Raw genomic sequence first — 18,743 nt, 5'->3', positions numbered from 1 at the left:
TCAGCTCGGTGCTTTGTGACCGCCTGGAGGGGTGGAATAGGGAGGGTGGGAGGGAGGGAGACGCAAGAGGGAAGAGATATGGGAACATATGTATATGTATAACTGATTCACTTTGTTATAAAGCAGAAACTAACACACCATTGTAAAGCAATTATACTACAATAAAGATGTTAAAAAAAAAAAAGAAGAATTGGCACACAAGAGTAGCTGAAGCCATGGAAGTAGAAGGGATCACCTATAAAGAATATGAGACCTAAGTCTAGACCTTAGTGGAATCCCAGGGCACATTCAAGGGTTAGACAGAGAAGAAGAAGAGGAGGTTGTATCTACTTCATGAGACTACAATCCAGTGAGGGCAAGTACCAAGTCCATCTTGTTCATCTCTATACCTCCAGTGCCTAACAAGGGTGCTACATAATGGATGGTCAGTAAATATCTGTTGAATGAATAACTGTTTGGTAGTAAAGTTAAAGGAGAAAAATGTTTCCAGAAGAAGACTATTCAAGAATAGTAAATGCTTTTGAAAAGTCTATGGAAGATAAGGTAACCACTTTGATTAGGCAACGAGAAAGTCAACAGTGATCCAACAAAAAGAACACTAAGTGGAGTAAGTGAGTCCAACTAGTCCAACTAGTGGTTTAAGAATTGAATGGGAGGTAAGGATGAAAAAAGAGCAATTGCAGACTACTCTTTCAAGAAGTTTGACATAGGGGAATAAGAGAAGTAAGCCAGTAGCTAGAGGGCTAGCAAGTTACACAAGTGTTTGTATTTCTAGATGAGAGACATTTCAGCTTATTTGTAAATATAGATATTAGATTAATACCCTAGTTTATAAGAAGCTCTGAATTTATTTGTAGTATTTTAAATAAGTAATTCATACACACAAGAGAATTATTCCAGGGAGGGAGAAATTTATTATACTTCTGAAAAAGAATTTCCAAATATTTAGCCTATGTACATTGGCAGTTTATACTAACCTAAAGGAAGTACTGAAGTGGATAACAATAAAATAAAAACCCTATCAAGAAAACAGAAATGACGGGGTCAAAACAATGCTAGAAAAAGAAACTGAAACTAATTTTGGTACTAACATAATCTGTTTCATTCCCAGTGTAAAGATCTCATTCAAGAGGAAAAGATACCTGGAGGCTTGAGAATGCTATCTTATCTACTCTACAAAAAAATATTTTACCTTTCATATTTGTGCAAATGCTTTAAATGTTTTACTTTAGATTTTGTTTATTAATGTGGTTTTAAAAATTATATATTTAACATATAAATCTGGTATGGTCAGCCTTTAACTATTTGGTTTTTATAAATTATTATTTAGATATTTTAAGATTAGGCCTGGGTAAACTATAAAAGGTAAGAAAACGTGAATGCTATTAGACCAAAAGGTAAGATGCAAAGTAAAATAGAAATTACTAGGCAGGGCAGATTTCCAACCTGTCAGAATTAACAAGGCAAAAAGATGTAATGAGTGGGCACAGAGCAGGTTCAAACAAACGGAATGACCTATGCACTCAAAGTTTTAATGAAAGTCCACAAAGAAATTAAACTTCTTGCCTCTAGGAAGAACTGGAAATTTTCTGTGCTATTTGGAACTTTAGGGTGATTTCTAAGTGTGTTTTTTTTTATATATTTTGCTTTGCTTGGTGTAACTATTTTGAGCTTGTATATTTCCAAAGAGATTTTATTTAAGATATTTTAGCCTCTCTGAATCAGCAGCACCTTGCACGTGGCCAAATGGTACTCAGGTGGTGGTGATGGTGATGTTATGGGTCTTCACAGTCCTAGAAATAACTCAATTCTAGTATTGCTACAGAAACAACATATTACAAGAGTGAAGTACTACAAGAAAAACTCTATCCCCCAAATATCAGTAGCATAATAAATACTAAGTTTCTGATCTAATATGCTAGGAGTCCTTACTAAGCAATAATGAGTACTTACTTGAATTAGGGGGCCAGGACTCCCGGTATTCACTACCTGCTTGAGTTCTGGGTGACTTGCCCCGAACCTGGGGAGCCACACAAAAATCACAAGAGTTATAATCAATGGGAGAATTCAACCAAGAAACTTAAATCCTAAAAGTGTACCTAAAATATATACTTTTCTACCACATCTTTTTCCACAGTATATAAAATTGGACATGTTTATTCTAACAATAAAAATGTACATTTATAAAAAGCTTTTTAGTTTCCAATGTTTTCCCCATATATTTCTCATCTATAATGCCAAGTTCATTCGGGGGGAAGAGGACAGAGAATAAGCAGTAAAGGGACACTTGTGGGTCAAGAACCACAATTCCTTAGACAGTTACACAGTTGCCAAGAGCAAGAGTTACCCGTGAATTCCCTCCCTGGACTGTCACACCATGATGAACAGTCAGCTCCCCAGAGAGGAAAACCAAAGAGAAAAGCAACTGTGTATCTTAGCACTGCTTTCATCTACATTAAAATTGATAAGACCAAGCTTCTTTGGGGGAATAAGAGAAACACCACCGAAAGAGGGTTACCCTTCTGTCCTGTTTCCTCTGGGTCTCCATGGCGTGCAGGCGCTCCATGAGGCTGGAGATGCCCTGCTCCAAGCTGTCGATGGTGTGGTGCTGAGGGTCGTGGCCACTAAAGCTGTTGCGCAGGCTGCGGAGGGCATCCCGAACGAGCTGCAGGTCACTGCTCTGTGGGCAAAAACGTGGTGCTGCTTGCATGGCACGCTGCCATGTTATTAACCACATCCCAACTGCTGGGCTTAAGAAGATACAGGTGAGAGGTTTCGGGAAGAGATCTTTTATTTTTGAGGGAGGAAGTGTAAACTGTAGAAAATTTTCCTCCACAGATACAAGCCCACTGTTTGTCCACTAATTCTTAATTTTGGATAGCAAGTGCCTCACAACTTTACACACCCAACAGATGCAAGAATTGGGGAGTGGGGATATGAAAGGCCTACTCCACTGGCGATGGCTAGGGTACTCTTCTGGTTTCGGCTGGAAGTGGCAAGTCTGTACTCAAATCCTAAGCACCTACCCCTCTGTGAGTGACTGAAGCAGCTCCTTTTCCTGCCACTGGAGGGAGAAAACCATTGCTTTGAGGGCTGTGACTGCTGCAGTGGGTCACCTATAGCGGCAAGAAGAAATGATGCTTGTATAATGGAGAATTCCAAAGTAAGATGTCCCACCTTATTTTTCCTCTTTACACTGGTCACCTCCTGACACAGTGCAGAGATTTTTTTTCCCTTTTGTTCACTGCTATATCACCAATACTTGACACTCAGAAGGCACCGCTGAATGCAGAGTGAACAAAATGAAAACCTCGCCTGGAGGCCCCAACCTAGCCTCTGCCTGGCCCCTGGAGGGCCTGAGAATGCTGCTCCAGCATCTCCTGCCTTTGCTTCAGTAATAGAAAAAACAAAACAAAAAAAAAAGAACAATGACTAGTATTTTTTGAGCCTAACTCTGTGCCATGTGGATCTACCAGGACTGTGTTTAGTAACTTAATGGGTTATCTTATGTACTCTTCATAATGGCAGAAAAGGCCACTGTCATTTTCCAGATGAATGTTATTTCTAAGGTTCAAAGTGAAGCAAATGAAGGTACACAATGGTAGGAAAGTAATAAAGCTGGGATTTGAAACCAGACTTTCTTATCCCAGAACCCGCACTTGTAAGTGCCTCGCCAAATCGCCTCCTGACAAACTGACCTGTGGTGCTGGGTCAGCCCTGAGTCGATAACAGAATCTCCCTCTTTGCCCTTGTAAACATGGGAGGGAGACCCCAAGTGGTAGGTTACCTCCTCTGCCTCTCTTTTCATACAGTGAGCCAGAAGGACGTCTTTGTGTTCCAGATCCACCTGCAAATCAGACACTCCATCAGAAAAGGACTTGTTCAGGTCAGAGGGGCAGGAAAGTCCGTGGCGGAACGTGTCCCCACCTGCTGGTAACTGGCCTCAGAGAGTTTCCGAAGTGCTTCCTCCAACTTGGCCTGGTACTGCTTCAGGAGGCGGTCCTTCTGCCCCAGTTCTTTCTGCAACAGAGACACAGCCTTCAGATGCACGGCAAAGCCAAGGACGTCCAACGCTTCACCTGCTGTGATGCAGTTTCCACCTGAGGAAAGTAGAGCCTCAGAGGGAACAGCCCTTTCCTCAAGCTGCACGGGAAGACGTTATATACCATGGGAGCCTCACACGGAGCAAAGGATTCTGGGAAAGGGAAGGAGGATGGGAACTACCATTAGCAGGAGGACCACTGCATGCCATCCATGCTAGCTAGAGGTAAAGGTTAAGACTGAAGTGAAGTTTCCAGACTCCTAGCTCTGTGTTCTTGCCCCTAGCCATGCTATCTACCTTCAGGATTAGTGGATCAAAGGAACTCAGTAAAGGATTTCCTTGCAGAAAGCAAGAATGAGAACAGAGTACTTAAGTGCTGTTTGAACAACAGCAACAACAGGCTGTCCACCAAAGGTCAGATGGAAATAATTTCCAAACTGATATACATTCTTACTTTATATTCTCCCAAGAGCCGATTCCTCTCATCTAGCTTCCTCTGCAGATCCACCTGCAAGAAGAATAAGAAAGAATTCTTTGGTGTGGAAGTATTGTCTGCCAATCCAGTAGGAAACCAGCTACTTAGTAACTGGAGTTGATGTTGGCAGTTACAGCATACAGCACAAAGAGGGCATGACTATGGTAAAAAAACACACAGCTGCTCTCCACATCTTCAGTGAGATAATCAGACTATAGAACCACAATGCAGCCTCAGTGTCTCAGTGCCCTCAAAGTTGAAGGGTTCGAGGCCAGTGTGGCATGGGCTTTCACCTAGGAACAGAGAGGAGTCTGATGGGGACTAGATCTAAACGGACTTTATACTGTATCCTACTTTGCTACCTGGGGCTCAATGAAGTCCAAGTTCACTCTTTCAACTCACGTTCTGGTTGTGCAGCTCATCTTTGTCCATATTTGCCCTCAGTAGTTCTTGTTTGAGCTGAAGGACAGACGTGTCCTGCTGAGTCAGCCTCTGCTGCAAGGCATCCTGGGGAGAAAGCACACTCACTACTGTGGTCCCAACTCATCAATCGGCCAGTTATCACTAAACTGGGAGACAAAAAGGGTACAGGGTCTTGCCACAAGGAGATGAGCAGAAATTCTTCAGTTCCCTTCCAGGACACTAGAATCTAAAGGAAAATCATATCCATTGTCCTACCAAGCTGATGGAATCCTGATTTTTTCCTCTATCCATTACTTGCCCCTACTTTCCACTGCATTGCTGACAGCATGATGGCCTAGAGGAAGAATAAGTGGTCTTTGGGATCAGACAGACCTAGTCTCAAATTACACGTCTAACACTTGCTTACATGACAGTGACCTTGGACAATGCACTCTCCCTCCTCCCTCCCTGGCTTTCTTCTCTGTATCTTGGGCCTATAAATACTCGATCTAGATGAGCTCTTTTGCCCTAGAGGGCTGGGCCCTATCACTGTCTGACACCCTTTTCATATAGAAGCCCTGCAATCACTGCCACCCTGCCTTCTACAGCCCTGCTGCTGCCCTGCTTCCACTGCCTTCCAGTGCCTAGTGTGGACCAGGACTGGGATTCTATTTCCATGTTCAGAAATGTTCTTAGACTGATGCTTCCTCTTCCCAGTGTCATAGGATCCTACAAGCTTTAGGCTATCTTTCTCTTAGCTTGGACCATCTCGGTTTCCACCAGGCCTCAGACAAGGTGGGTTGTACATACTTATTTAAAAGGATCAGCTATGACACAATCCTCCAACCGTGGTGACTTCAAATGGAACTAATGGGCTGGAGCTGCATCACAGGGGATTTGCCCTGATTTTTCTCTCTTTACAGACTGCAGAGAAATGGTGTAGGCTCTGGAAAATGTGGGAGCCCACTCTTAAATATGCTGTCTTGCCATGACAGTACATGGCAAGGTGGTCTAAGATGCCCTTGGCACCAGTGGTGCAGAGGAACGTTTCCCAAAGTGTGCTCCATGGGATGTTAATAAGTGTTACATGGGGGAAAAAGCACTTCTGTGGTTAATAGTCTAACTTTTTTTAGGCCAGCCTCTTTAGGACAGACCTTCTCTGGTCCTTTAATATGCTATTATTCATTATGACTCTTCAAGCCTGTAGAGCACTGCTTTTTATTTGAGCATGAAACATGCTGTTTTCTGGAGTATCTCAAAGGACTAAGGCTACAGAATATACTCTGGAAAACGCTGCTGAGTTATACCCTAGTCTAGCCCATGAATGGGAGTATCGGGAAGAGGAGAGGGAAAAGCAGCAGCTTGAGAACATCTTTTTCCACTTCCAGGTATTCATTCAGCACATATACTCCTACTTGGGTGAAATAACATATAAGCAATATTATTAGCTAGATCACCGTTTGTATTAGCAAGACTGGAAATAACCCAGACGACTATCAGTAGGAACTGATTAAATGAATTATCCGATATACACATACTGGAATACTAAGGTCTTTATGTACTGAAATAGAATGATCTCTAAGATACATTGCTAAGTGAAAAAAGCAACGTGTCAAACTGTATTTATAGTATGTAATTATTTGGGGAAAAATCACATACATACATATTTGGTACTAACTGATAAGTTGCCTCCAGGAAAGAGAACTAGGTGACTGGGAGGACAGGGCCAGAAGGCCGACTTCTCAAGGATCATCCTTTTGTACCCTTTTAACTTCAAACCATTTGAATGTTACTAACTATTCAAAACCTAAGTAAATTACAATTTCTAAGAGTATATTCTTAGAACTGAAGAAAACTGACAAAAAACTGTAACTGAAGAAAACTGTAATAACTGATTGTTTTCACACATAGAAATAATCTAGGTGGCAGAGGGAAGTGACAGCACCATGAGTCATAACCACCAGAAATAAGCCTCAGCAAAAGAGGTATATTCCTCCACCTGTCTCACTTCCCATCCACAAAGCCCTCTCTTTACTAGTAGCACGGAGCCTGTGAAAGGCCCCATCAGATGTACACAAGAAAAGACTGTAGGACCCAGCTAGCCCCCCAGTACCCACTCTTATCCACAGACTGCTTTACTTTGTAAAGAGTTTATTTAAAGAGCTATATGTCTTTTTTTTTACCTTTATCCCCTGTAAGTTTCTGCCTTCTTGTTTATACTTCAGCAGCTCCTTCTGCAAACCAAATATAGTTAGATCAGATGGTAGCATCTGGGTTGCTTCAGAAGCATTACCTCATTCTGTCAGTAAGAACACAAAACTCAGATAACCATTCCAAGAAAAATCAACCTTCCACCGAGGCCGAAGGCAGGTCTGCCTTCTAGTAAACAGTAAAGGCTGACCCACAGAAAAAAACAGGACCCATTCCATTCTTCCCTGTGGCACCCAGGCTCAGCTGTCCAGTTGTCCAGGCTCAACTGCCCATGCTCTTTCTTGCCAAGAAATAAGATACCATACATTCCCATAGGTTCTCATTCCTATATTTAGCAATCCTCGCCAACAGGGAAACTTAATCATAAATCATAACAATCTAAATCCCTCTCACTGAAATATATGATCATATCTTAATATGGCTACCCCCAATTTCATGAAATAATTATCTTCATTTTTAATGTTCAGAAAGGATTAGAGTGCTTCTGTTCTCAAAGAGTGTATTGTTCTTTATGGACCAAACAAAAACACATTTAGCCCAATAATAATATACTTAGTTAACCCTCCCTTACAACAGATTATGACTGTTACTAGGACAGAGATTATAGGAGAGGAACACCCACAACTCAGACTGTACTCTCTTCTTTTCCTATTGCACCCCATCAAGAGTTTGGAATCAACATATCTAAAATGGGGATTCTTGACCTGGACTCCACAGATGGGCTCCAAAGTTACTCCAATCAAAATTCAAGTCAGTGAGTGGGTGTGTGTGCTTTCATGCAAATTTCTGGGGAGAGGGTTAATGGCTGTAGTCATATACTTATGGCCTCAAAAAAGCTAAGACCCACTGAACTAAAAGAATTTTGGAAAGTGTTCATTAAAAAACACCATACTAGGGGTCTTCCCTAGTGGCGCAGTGGTTAAGAATTCGCCTGCCAATGCAGGGGAAACGGGTTCGAGACGTGATCCGGGAAGGTCCCACATTCCACGGAGCAACTAAGCCCATGTGCCTCAACTACTGAGCCTGCACTCTAGAGCCCGCGAGGCACAACTACTGAGCCCACACTCCACAACTACTGAAGCCCGCACGCTTAGAGCCCGTGCTTCTCAACAAGAGAAGCCACCGCAATGAGGAGCCCACGCACCGCAACGAAGAGTAGCCCCCGCTCGCCACAACTAGAGAAAGCCCACACGCAGCAATGAAGAACCAACACAGCCAAAAATTTAAAAATAATTAATTAATTAGTTAATTAATTTTTAAAAAGTTCTCATCACAAGAAAAAAATCTGTAACTATGTATGGTAACAGATGTTAACTAGGCCTATTGTGATTATTTCACAATATATACATATGCTGTATACCTGAAACTAATATAATGTTATGTCAATTATTTTAAAAACGACCGTATTGATATTAGATCCACTGTTTATTTTAATTAAAAAGATAAACAATATGAAACATTTCAAATATACAGAAAGGTATAAGCAATAATGACATAGATACCTATTACTAACCACTGAGATTAAAAAGGTATCACCTTTTTGCTATATTTAGGACATATCTCTCTCTCTCAATTAAAGACATAATACACATACAGCCAAAGTCTTGAGTCTGCATCCTTCCCTGCTCCCCATTACTGTCCTGAAGTTGGTGTGTAATAGTCCCGTAAATTTTTTTCAAAGGGCAAAACGTACATTTCCTGACATACCTTTAGGTCCTGATTCTCCTCCATACTCTGATCCAGACGACTTTGGATTATAATCTGAATGTAAGGCAAAAAGAGACGGTTATGTACCTATGCTGTAAAATTCAGAGGGCATTCATTCAACAACTATTTATTGAGCAGTTCCTAGATGCTAGCCCTGTACAGTGGCTGCAAAGAACAGGAAACAGTCCCTGCCCTCCAGTGATGCATATGGCAGGGGTGGTGCGAGTAGATGAATGTGGATAAAGTTTAGAATGAATATGTGTGTGTTGTGTGCAGGGGCTGGGCAAGTGGAAAGAGAAATGACAAGAGATGAGGCTCGAGAGGAAAATGGAGCAGGATGATGAAGGGCAATGGGGAACTGATGAAAAGTTTTAGGCAAAGGGATGACAAAATAAAATCTGCTTTGAAGTCAAATTTTTCTTGCTGTTTTATGGAAAATGAATTAGAGGAGGGCAGGACAGGAATCAGGAAAACCAGTTAGAAGGCCGCCAGAATACTGGATGGAGGCCTGAAATTAAAGTAGTAGCCGTGAGGATGGAGAAAACTGGATGAAGATATTTAAAAAGTATACTGAAAAACTTGGTGGCTAACTGGATATAGAGGGAAGGGCCGCAAAGGATTCTAGGACGAGATTCAGATTTGTTTGGGGTATTTGGGTAGATGGATAGTGATTAAGAACAGAAACCTAAAAGACAAGTAGTTTTGGGGATGGGGAGAGAAGGAAGAGAAAGGTATTTAATTTAGGACTCATTGAAATTGAGATGCTTATGGGGCATATAGGGGAGATAATCAACAGGCAGGTGCATGTTACATTTATAAATGTAGAACTCCATGGAGAGAGCTAGGCTAGAAATAAATATTTGAGAGGCAACATATGAGACAGGTGGGAAGCAAGTGAAGCCATGGCAGCAGGTATTACCCAGGTGAATGGACAAGATAGAAGAGGGCCCAGAGTGGAACCCTGAGGAGCAGCAACATTTAAGGCACAGGCAGAAAAAGAGAAGCTTCAAAGGGGATATGAACTAAGAATGCCGCCTGCCAAGTCAATAAATAAAGACAGCCATCAAGCCACCGCAGGACAGCGGCCTGGGCGGTGAGCCCTGAGGGAATTCAGGGTGGAAACAAAGAATGCCCGCATCTAGCAGTCAACTGCTGCAACCACCTCTGAGGAGACTCAGGATGAGAAAGCACAGGATCCTGGCCCCAGATAGCTGAGGTGCACATCAAAGGGACGACTTCAGGGAGCCCAGACTCTTGCATCTTCCCATACATAGAAAAGCACGAAATTCCTTGAAATACCTGGTTTTCTTTTATTAAGAGTAATCTTTTGATGTTCTGACTACGTGTTTTGGTTGCAAAAACTCCTATATATCCTGGCTTCCCCCCTTCCTTTTCGGAGCAGTCTCTCAGAGTTATCTGAGATGCTGTGTCCTGGGCTTAAGTCCTCAGTTTTGTCCTTAAGTCCTCACCGAATGACACATAAGCCTTGACTTTTAGGTTGTGCATTTTTTATCAGTCGACAGGGACCTGAATGTAGACTCCACGAGGAGAGGGTCTGAGGTCTGATCTGTCCTTCAGGTGTCTCTGGCTCTTTGAAACAGTGTCTGGGACGTAGTCAGCACACAATAAATATTTGTGGGAGAAAGGAAGAGTAGTCAAACATACATGAGGAAAACCAGAATAGTGGAAGTCAGGGAAGAGAGCATTTTAAGAGGGCACAGATGAGTGTCCAATGCTAAAAATAAATCAAACACTCAAAGCAGATTATTCAGTGTCCAGTCACAAAAGAAGGAGCTCACCAATTGTTCCTCGGGATTGACTCCTGGTTCACAGAGGGCCAAGGGCCTCTCCTGTTCATCTTCGGGTAAGGATCCACTGAGCAGTAAGGCCTGGACAACCACAAAGGCAGAAAGAAACTTAACTCCCATCAGATGATGGAGTCTAGAGTTGGCCTTGGTAAGCTCATCCCAAAATGAAACTACAACTGGGCTTCCTCTAGAAATCTCCCTGGTAACTGTGGACCCTTAGATACCTCCAACTGCTCATCGTGAATCTGTCTGGAGTGCTTTTGTCCGGCCGGTGCTCCAGGCCTCTTTCACCTCTCTGGATACACCTGAATCCTCTGCTCCAAGGCTCCTTGGCCCCAGAAAAAAATTCTAAAAATAAACTTTCCTTTCAAAAGTGACATTTCAAACCAGAGCTGTTTAAACTGAATTTTACCAGCTGGAAAGTGAACTAGAAACAGTGTAGAATTATCCCGGCAAAGAAAAGTTTATTATAAGGAATTATTTGGAATACATTTAGAGCTTGGACTTGGGTTTGTTTGATTCTTGTTTCATTTAAAAATTATTCATTTTTGCTCCCTAGGGCAACCTGGATAGAACAAGAAGGAAAACGTATTTGCGGAAAGGTGTCCGTATTTATTTCAAGGCTTCACACCAGGCTTTGTTTTCATTAGAATATTGGCGGTGGGGTGTCGGGTGATGCAGATTTACCCTGAGGCTAAGGAAGCTCAAACCTCAGGGCGCCTTCCCAGTCCTGCCCCTCCCAGGGTCCTATAGCTAACGTTGTAGTCATAATCTGTAATCTTAATTCTTAAAGAAGCCCTCCCCAAAATGGTATGCTTTAGGACCCACAAAACTTGGATCTACCCCTGCAGGTAGGTACAAGACCTACGGGCTCAGTGAAAGATTTAAAAATCTAGCACCATTTTGTATCAAGATTTTTTCTCAATCCAACCCAAAGAGAACAGATACAGAGGTTAAACCTCGTTTCAATAAATATAACATAAATTACATCATAAATGTTGGTATATAAAATCATTTTAAGATCCAGCCACTACCAAGTCTACCAAGTACTAATTGATAATACAATTTTAGCCAAGCAAATGAATTTGGTTATCCCATGGAGTTGTGGCAGGGACCTGGGGAGAATGACATCCCATGGAGTTGTGGCAGGGACCTGGGGAGAACGACACTACAGAAATACGGACTCTAGGGTCAAAGTGTTCACCCGGCTCTAATAACGTACACTAAAAAGTCAGAAATCCTGGACGTGGCTCAGCATGCAACTTGTTCATCACTGAAAGAGTTAAGAAGCCCAGTGGATGCTGTGAGCCCCATTGTATTCTGTAATGGAACTGAATTCTCATTGTGATCCTGTGGCTGTGAATTAAAACTCCTCTGTTTGCAGGGAATATTAGGATGCTGACTTTCTGCCTGTTGATTCTCTTCTTTTTCTGTCTAATCCGCTATGGGATTTCTCCCAGATTGAAAAATGCAAACCAAACTGAAAACCAAATTGATGGATATCTATGTTCATACAATGAAATTATCCTGGGAAAAACCTGGTTGAGTACAATCCCAAAATTCTCCATGCTTTAATCCTTCCTATTAAAGGACAGCACAAAATAACGATTCCATTAACTAAACCATTCCTTATTGGAGGGACAGAGAAGGGAACTAAAAGGCAGACATTTAAAAATACAGAGCAAAAGAGGGAAGAGCAACAACCTCCTTGGGAACGTTTAGGCAGTAAACGTTCCTCCAACCCCTCTCGGTTCCTGGGGCATACATTATGCAAATTATTTTACCACTGCAAGAATCTCCCTTTTTCTTTAGGAATGCTTTGTGTCCCCACCCTGTTGCTGGCTGGCTGGGAGTACGCCCTCCACCGCCTGCAGGCTGCCAGAGCCACTCACATAATGTGGGCTTTGTTTACGTGTCCATAAATATTTGACAATTCAGAAGCAGTGCAGTTCCCAGCACAAACAGAAAGGAATATTCCTAGGCAATTTCAGGGTCATCAGAACACTATAAGGGCTCCCCCAAACAGGGACAGACACACAAAGACAGAGGATTGAGGGGGGTCATTCAGGGTAGGAACTAAGTCAAGTGGGTCAGTTGGCCTCTGGGGGAGATTTGCTGGCACAGAAGGTATAGGAAAAACTGAAGGGCTTTGTTGCTCTTCTACCTGATGATTATGCCTTGGCGTCCACTTACAAATGCACTAAGAGTGAGCTAAATCCCTTAGCTAGACCAGGCAGAGACCTGCAGCGCTACTGGCATTTACAGCCTTCCTGATGGTGAATTCCTAGGAGAAAATCCTGACTCTCCACAATGCCATTCTTCGGTGAAAGCTGCCATTGCAGGTCTGTGGCTGCAGACAGGGGAGAAACCCACCCACAAAGCAGAGAGCCAGAGTAGATGTTTGGTAATGGTGGATATGGCTCCCATGTTTGCAGAACTCCTAACAGCTGTTCTGTCAACAAGAGTCCCTGAGGCCCATTTAAGCATACTCACTTGTAAGGGATTTTCTGCTCTTCCTGCACTACTCCATGTAAACTCCCCAATTCTGACCTCATACATAACTGAGTCAGTTTACTTTCAACTGATCCTAGTGACTTAAGAATAATAAACAATTGGTGCGGGAATTCCCTGGTGGTCCAGCGGTTAGGATTCAGCGCTTTCACTGCCATGGCCGGGGTTCAATTCCCGGCCGGGGAACTAAGATCCCACAAGCCATGCAGCCCCGCCAAGAAAAAGAAAAAAAGAAAAAAATTGGTACACCAAAGACAAACTACGAGGGAAAGAGCTACCTGTAATCCTGATATCATTTTCTTGGCTTCCTCCATTTCTTTTTCCAAATGTTCTTGTTGTTCCAACAGCTGCTCTTCCCATGAAGTCTCCAGATAGGGCCGGGGGCTGCCTGGTCTCCAGTCCCGGGATAATGGAGAGTCTGTCTCCTCTACAAGAGGAAAGGAGGGAGTACAGTCCATGTTGAAGAAAACTGAGCTGCAGGCAGAAAGCAGTCACAGTCCTGCGTGTTCACAGGGCCAGGTCACCTGCCTGCTGAACCTTCTCTCACGGCACAGACTGGACTCTCCACCAGGTGGGGTTGTGAGACAGAAAGAACTGGCCATTGACTGACTCCAGGCTCACGGGAGTGACGCTTATTCTGTTGGGGAGATCCATCCTCTTTCAAACCTTCAGGAAGCAATAAGACTCCCTGGGAATCTTGGTATGGGACAGATTTTACTCTTAATTCTCTAGAATTGGCATTCCTAGAGCTTGATCCTGCCAGCTACAAAGGGGGAAGCTGTCAGAGGCAATGAAAACAAAATTCCTGTTGGTTGCTCTGGAGCTTCAGAGGGAAGACCTCAACTCAAATTCCTTTGACCATTCTGTTATGACTGAACCCCTTTCACATATAACATTGTGTGAGTCACAAAGGAAACAAACCATACTTGTACAAAGTGTTTCATCTCTCTCTCTCTGGTTTTATTTCCCTATCTTTACAGTCTCTTTGCTCTGATTTCATTCATAAGAATGAATATGATAAGTATAATCCCTCTGGGTTGTTTTGCGACTAAATGAGGTAACCTATGTGCAGGGCCCGTGGTAGCTGGTTCAGAGCCAGCACTCTGTAAAGGCCTCCCTCTCCCTCCCCAGGGTGCCAGGAATTTCTGACTCAGGAACAAGACTGACTTTTTAGTACTGACATCAGGGCTAGATGGGAAATGGAATAAGGAAGAATTTAATTCCAGTTTTCCTTCAGAGGGCTTCAGTTTCATTATACCCCTTACAGGCAAATAAAACTCTAAGTCTTGTGCTTTGCTTCTTTCATGCTTTCCTCTGTGTTTAATGTAAGAAAAAGATCGACCGAGACAGAGGAAGAAGTCTACACAAAGGCAACTCTGTGGTCCTTTCTGTAGCCTTTATACCAAACATGATGCAGACCTGCTCTGTGCTGTATGTTCTCACAGATGCCTCACCTCCTACTATATATTCCTGGCCCCAATTTAAGTTAGAGAAGCACTGAAGTTATTTGCATAACACAGAAATAATAAAAACTGTTAACTTGAGTAGGCTTCTGCCTGTTTCAAAGTCATCTCCTAACTCATTGGCAGCCAGCTAATGAACAGCCTGTCTACACGGCTGCAGGATATTTGACAGCTAGGACATCAGAAGTGACAATCTATGAGAGGATACAACATTCACTGGCTACAAAGCATTAGAGCTCTCTAGAGTGGACCCTGCATGCACAGAATATGGAGGGAGAAGGCCAAGGAGATAGTCAGGACCCCCAGACTCTTGAAGCTGTTCCTTGAGCCAACCCAGGCAGGCTGAGAAATAGTACCTGTTTTGTTCTCTATTCCTTCAGAGGGAATAATCACGAAATCTGCCTTCTCCTCCAACTGGGTTATAATAGAGTCGCTCTTTGCACTGTGGATAGGACTGGGGGAAGTCAGGCTGTGACCGAAGGAAAAGAAAGAGAAACAATTACTGCGAACCGTTGTTTAGAAGCCAGCTTTCCTAATTTATCCCAGAAACGTGTTCTTATTCATCTAACTCCTACTGCCTGACACGGTGCCTGGCCCACAGCAAGAACAAATGTTTGTTGAATGAATGATGAGCTTGTTAAATGAATGAAATGAATATTGAATGAATGAATGACCCAGTCCCAGGAAGTCTTTTCCACAACAAGGCTGCCTTTAAGCCTAGCTCACTGAGAAGAGATTTACCAGAAGGATGGATAATCTAGCATTTTAAAGAACTCTAAGTTTTGTTTGGTTTGGCTTTTTGTTTTTGTTTTTGTTTTTTACTTAACCACCACCTCCTCCACCATCATCCCTGGGCCCAAGTTCAGGGGCTTGATGTAGTATGTGTTTTAGTAGCTTTGGGAGCTGGAAGGAAAATCTATTTCCAATACGTTGATCTTTCACTGACACATGCAATACCAGCAGAGTAATCACGGCAGATCAGCTCTAGGCTGATCCCAAAGTAGGGGATGGTGTGGAGGGTGCCTCAGAGGGGAGAAACTGCTGGAGTGTGGACAGTGCCAGGCTGGGCAAAGGAGCAGTGACATATCAACAAAGCTAGGACATGATACAGAAAAGGATAATACGTCAAAAGGGGAAAAGACCTGCTAGGGGATGGTAAAGGTTTACTCGATTTACTGCCATCAAGGAGTTATTCATATCTCTGCCACACTATTTTCAACCTTGCAACAATTCTTAATTTCTAGTGTAACTACTAGCCTTGGAAGGAACTGTTTGCATTTTTAGGGAAGCAGAATTTTAGATCTCCAGAAGCAAATCTACAGGACACGATGGGAATGTGGCTGATGCTTCCATCTGAAGAGCCATCTTTCTTTGCACCACACCTTGAGAACATCAGCACTGAAACAATCTCAGGGGTTGTGGGGTCTGCAGACCCAGCCCCCTCTCAGGAATTCTTTCCAAATCTATCACCCAGACAACAGTGAAAGTGTCTTGGATTCATTGACCCACTTAATGTGCCCCTGAAGTCTCCCAGGCTAATCCTCCCAGCCACGATCAGGAGTTAACATTTCATCTTCCTAGAAACCACTAAAAACAAGAGCCAAGCACAGTGGAGTTAGCAAGAGATTTCAAAAATCTCTGAAGCAGCCTGAGGACTAGTGTCTCAACCTCCTCGTTGTCCAGAGTTTTGGGCTTTGGTGGGAATGACCTCAACCAGTAACACACCCTCATCCTTATTAGAACCACAGAAAAAAAATTAGTTTTTTGCTTCTTCAAATTAAAAAAAGTCACTTAATCACGTCTATAGATCTACAACCCAAACAGGCAAGATGGGTGGAGAGAGGCAAGAAGTGGTATTTAGAAAAGGTAATTGCTTTACAGAACTCTCTTATCCATCTTTCACCACTTAGGCGATCTGACTTCCAGGCCAACATGCATTAGCTGCTGGAAAAGCATTAGTCTAAGGGTACTATGTCATTCATAAGAAGAACAGATTTATGACACTTCAGGCCTCGGCATCCGCCTTCTTATAGAAATGGGGGTCCAAGTGCAGAAAGAGGTCTGCACCAGCTGCTCCTCTTTGAGAAATGATAAGACAACACTTTCTCAGCTGACAAGGTGTTATGGCTGACATGTTCCCTTGCCTGCATTTAGCTGGACCACTAAATGTGGGTATGTGTGAGACGAAGGGGGGCGGGGGTGGGGTGGTGTGAACCTAGGATGCAGGCGGAAAAATGCTTTCCTAAAACCAGAGACGCATGCTCAGCTCCACTGGCTCCCTCCTAAGTGAGCTGTCTCCCATATAAGGGCAGAAAGAGGCGGATGTCTGCATATCCAACCCCACTGGGGGAGTGGCAGAGCAGCCAAAGGAAAACAACATTTCTCTTTCTTGAATTGGGGCTGCCAGTGTGTGAGGCCACGGAGAGGTAAAACCATGAAACTAACTGGCCAAGTCAAAAGGTGAAGGATCTGAGGAAGAAAAAACCTGAGGCACACGTCAGAGCAGGCATCTTGCCGCCTCCCCAAGACGAACCTCACGGATGAGGATGGTACACTAAATCCTCTGCCTCAAGTCAGACAAAAGTATTTTAATGCTAATTAATTATATGATTTAGGCTCTCCCTGATTAGCTTTAAAACCCTATTTTATAAACAAGTAATTTCCTACTTGCCATCATAATCCTGTCAAGGAACAAGTGATTACAATATTAATTCCCACAGGTCTAACATCTCTCCAATCTTATCAGACAAACAATCTCCCAGAAAAGCTACCTTCAAATTAGAGTCAAATCAATTTTTTTTAAAAAAAAACGGGTGCTGGGCAATATGAGTTCTGTTCCGTCCTGAAGTGCCTCCTTCTGTAGAGACCAGACAGGGTCAAGGTCCACTCCTTCCCCTATGCTGGTTGCAGCTTCCTAAATCCACTGTATTTTACAGTGATAATCCCAGGCCAGCAGCCTGTTCTCCCCAATATAGCGCCCCCACCGATCCCCGCCTGTCTCTGGCTAACAGCATCCTCCAGTCCTGGCCCTGCTGCCACCCATGCCCCCCACCTCCAAAGCCAAAGTGGCTTCACCTCACCATTTGACTTGCGTCCCTCCCATGGTCCCCCTCGTGGCTCCGGCTTCAGCAAGTCGGCTTCCCGGGGTGAAGCGGGAGGCTGAAAGTCACAGCGCTCCCCAATTTGGGCATGTCTCCCCGCGCTGAGGCCCGAAGAACGACTCCACGGGCAGGCCAACTACCAGAGCCGCTCGCCCCGGTCCCGAGAGGGAGGAGGGAGGACAGAGAAGCAGGCGTCTCGGCCCCAGGGACGGGGATGCTCCCGGTTCTGAGGCGCGCTGTCCCGGCAGCTCAGACACTGCAGCAGCCCAGCCTCGGCGGAAGCCGCCTCCCCTCGCAGGCTGCGGGTCCCCGGCAGCGGCATCGTGGTCTCCGCGGCCGCGCGGCTCCGGGCGTGCCCCCGGGCGCAGGCATTTCAACCCATCTCCGACCCACCGGAGAAAGGCTGCCCGCAGCTCCGGCTGCGCGGTCGAGTCCCGGTCGGGCGGCAGGCGGCGATCCCAGCTCCGCACCGCCTCCCCGGTCCCACCCACCCAACGCCCTCCCCCGCTTCCCAGGCTGTCACTTGCGGGCAGGCAGCGCCGGGCTCGGACCCAGGCTGGCGCTCGGCCGGCCGACTGAGCTCGAGGCAGAGCGGGGCGGGGCTGCGGGGCCCAGCGGGAGCCCTGGGCGAGGCACCCGAGAGGCCGCCGGTCGGCAGAGGGAGGGGTCCGTGGTCCCGGTCTGGAGAAGCCCAGAACTGATAGCGGTGCCTTCTCCTCTCTGAACCCTGCCTTCGTGGGCACGGAGGTCGGGGTGGGTCTAACGCGGCTCCTTGTGGGAGGGGGCTCCCCCGGAAACCCGCCGAACGTCTGTCTCCCGCACCCTCCCCTCGGGCGTTTCATGTGATCTTTTTTCCCAGCTAAGGATCGTTTTGCTTGGATATGGTGAGAGGCTGGCCCGAGGTCTACAGGTCTACGAAGCAACAGGCGGGCAGTCGGGCAGGGCTTTGCCAGGATGTCTCTCAAGGAGCAGGGGGAGGGGATGGGACATAAGGGCCTGTCTTTCCTACCTTCTGAACCACTC

The 18,743-nt window shown here is 44.6% G+C and overlaps 1 protein-coding gene across 4 annotated transcripts in view; it reads right to left on the bottom strand.

The window, feature by feature from the left end:
* The window catches only part of DIXDC1 (DIX domain containing 1), a 64,436-nt gene that overhangs the window by 14,941 nt on the left and 30,752 nt on the right, over nucleotides 1-18,743 (bottom strand). For 2 of the 4 annotated variants that reach the window (XM_024754257.1, XM_024754258.1), the window contains exons 6-17: nucleotides 14,976-15,088; nucleotides 13,435-13,583; nucleotides 10,637-10,726; nucleotides 8,838-8,891; nucleotides 7,103-7,153; nucleotides 4,920-5,024; nucleotides 4,497-4,550; nucleotides 3,928-4,020; nucleotides 3,788-3,847; nucleotides 3,027-3,116; nucleotides 2,519-2,680; nucleotides 1,954-2,020 (exon numbers count right to left, since the gene is read on the bottom strand). In XM_024754257.1, the coding sequence (XP_024610025.1) occupies nucleotides 1,954-2,020; nucleotides 2,519-2,680; nucleotides 3,027-3,116; nucleotides 3,788-3,847; nucleotides 3,928-4,020; nucleotides 4,497-4,550; nucleotides 4,920-5,024; nucleotides 7,103-7,153; nucleotides 8,838-8,891; nucleotides 10,637-10,726; nucleotides 13,435-13,583; nucleotides 14,976-15,088 (1,088 nt within the window). Of the gene's footprint in view, nucleotides 1-1,953; nucleotides 2,021-2,518; nucleotides 2,681-3,026; nucleotides 3,117-3,787; nucleotides 3,848-3,927; nucleotides 4,021-4,496; nucleotides 4,551-4,919; nucleotides 5,025-7,102; nucleotides 7,154-8,837; nucleotides 8,892-10,636; nucleotides 10,727-13,434; nucleotides 13,584-14,975; nucleotides 15,089-17,699; nucleotides 18,128-18,743 lie in introns of those variants that run through there. The other 2 variants (XM_024754260.1, XM_024754259.1) reach the window with 2 other exon arrangements.

This window comes from Neophocaena asiaeorientalis, unplaced genomic scaffold (assembly GCF_003031525.2).
Source record: "Neophocaena asiaeorientalis asiaeorientalis breed wild unplaced genomic scaffold, Neophocaena_asiaeorientalis_V1.1 scaffold21, whole genome shotgun sequence".
Lineage (NCBI taxonomy): Eukaryota > Metazoa > Chordata > Mammalia > Artiodactyla > Phocoenidae > Neophocaena > Neophocaena asiaeorientalis.
This window is presented reverse-complemented; position numbering and strand designations above follow the sequence as displayed.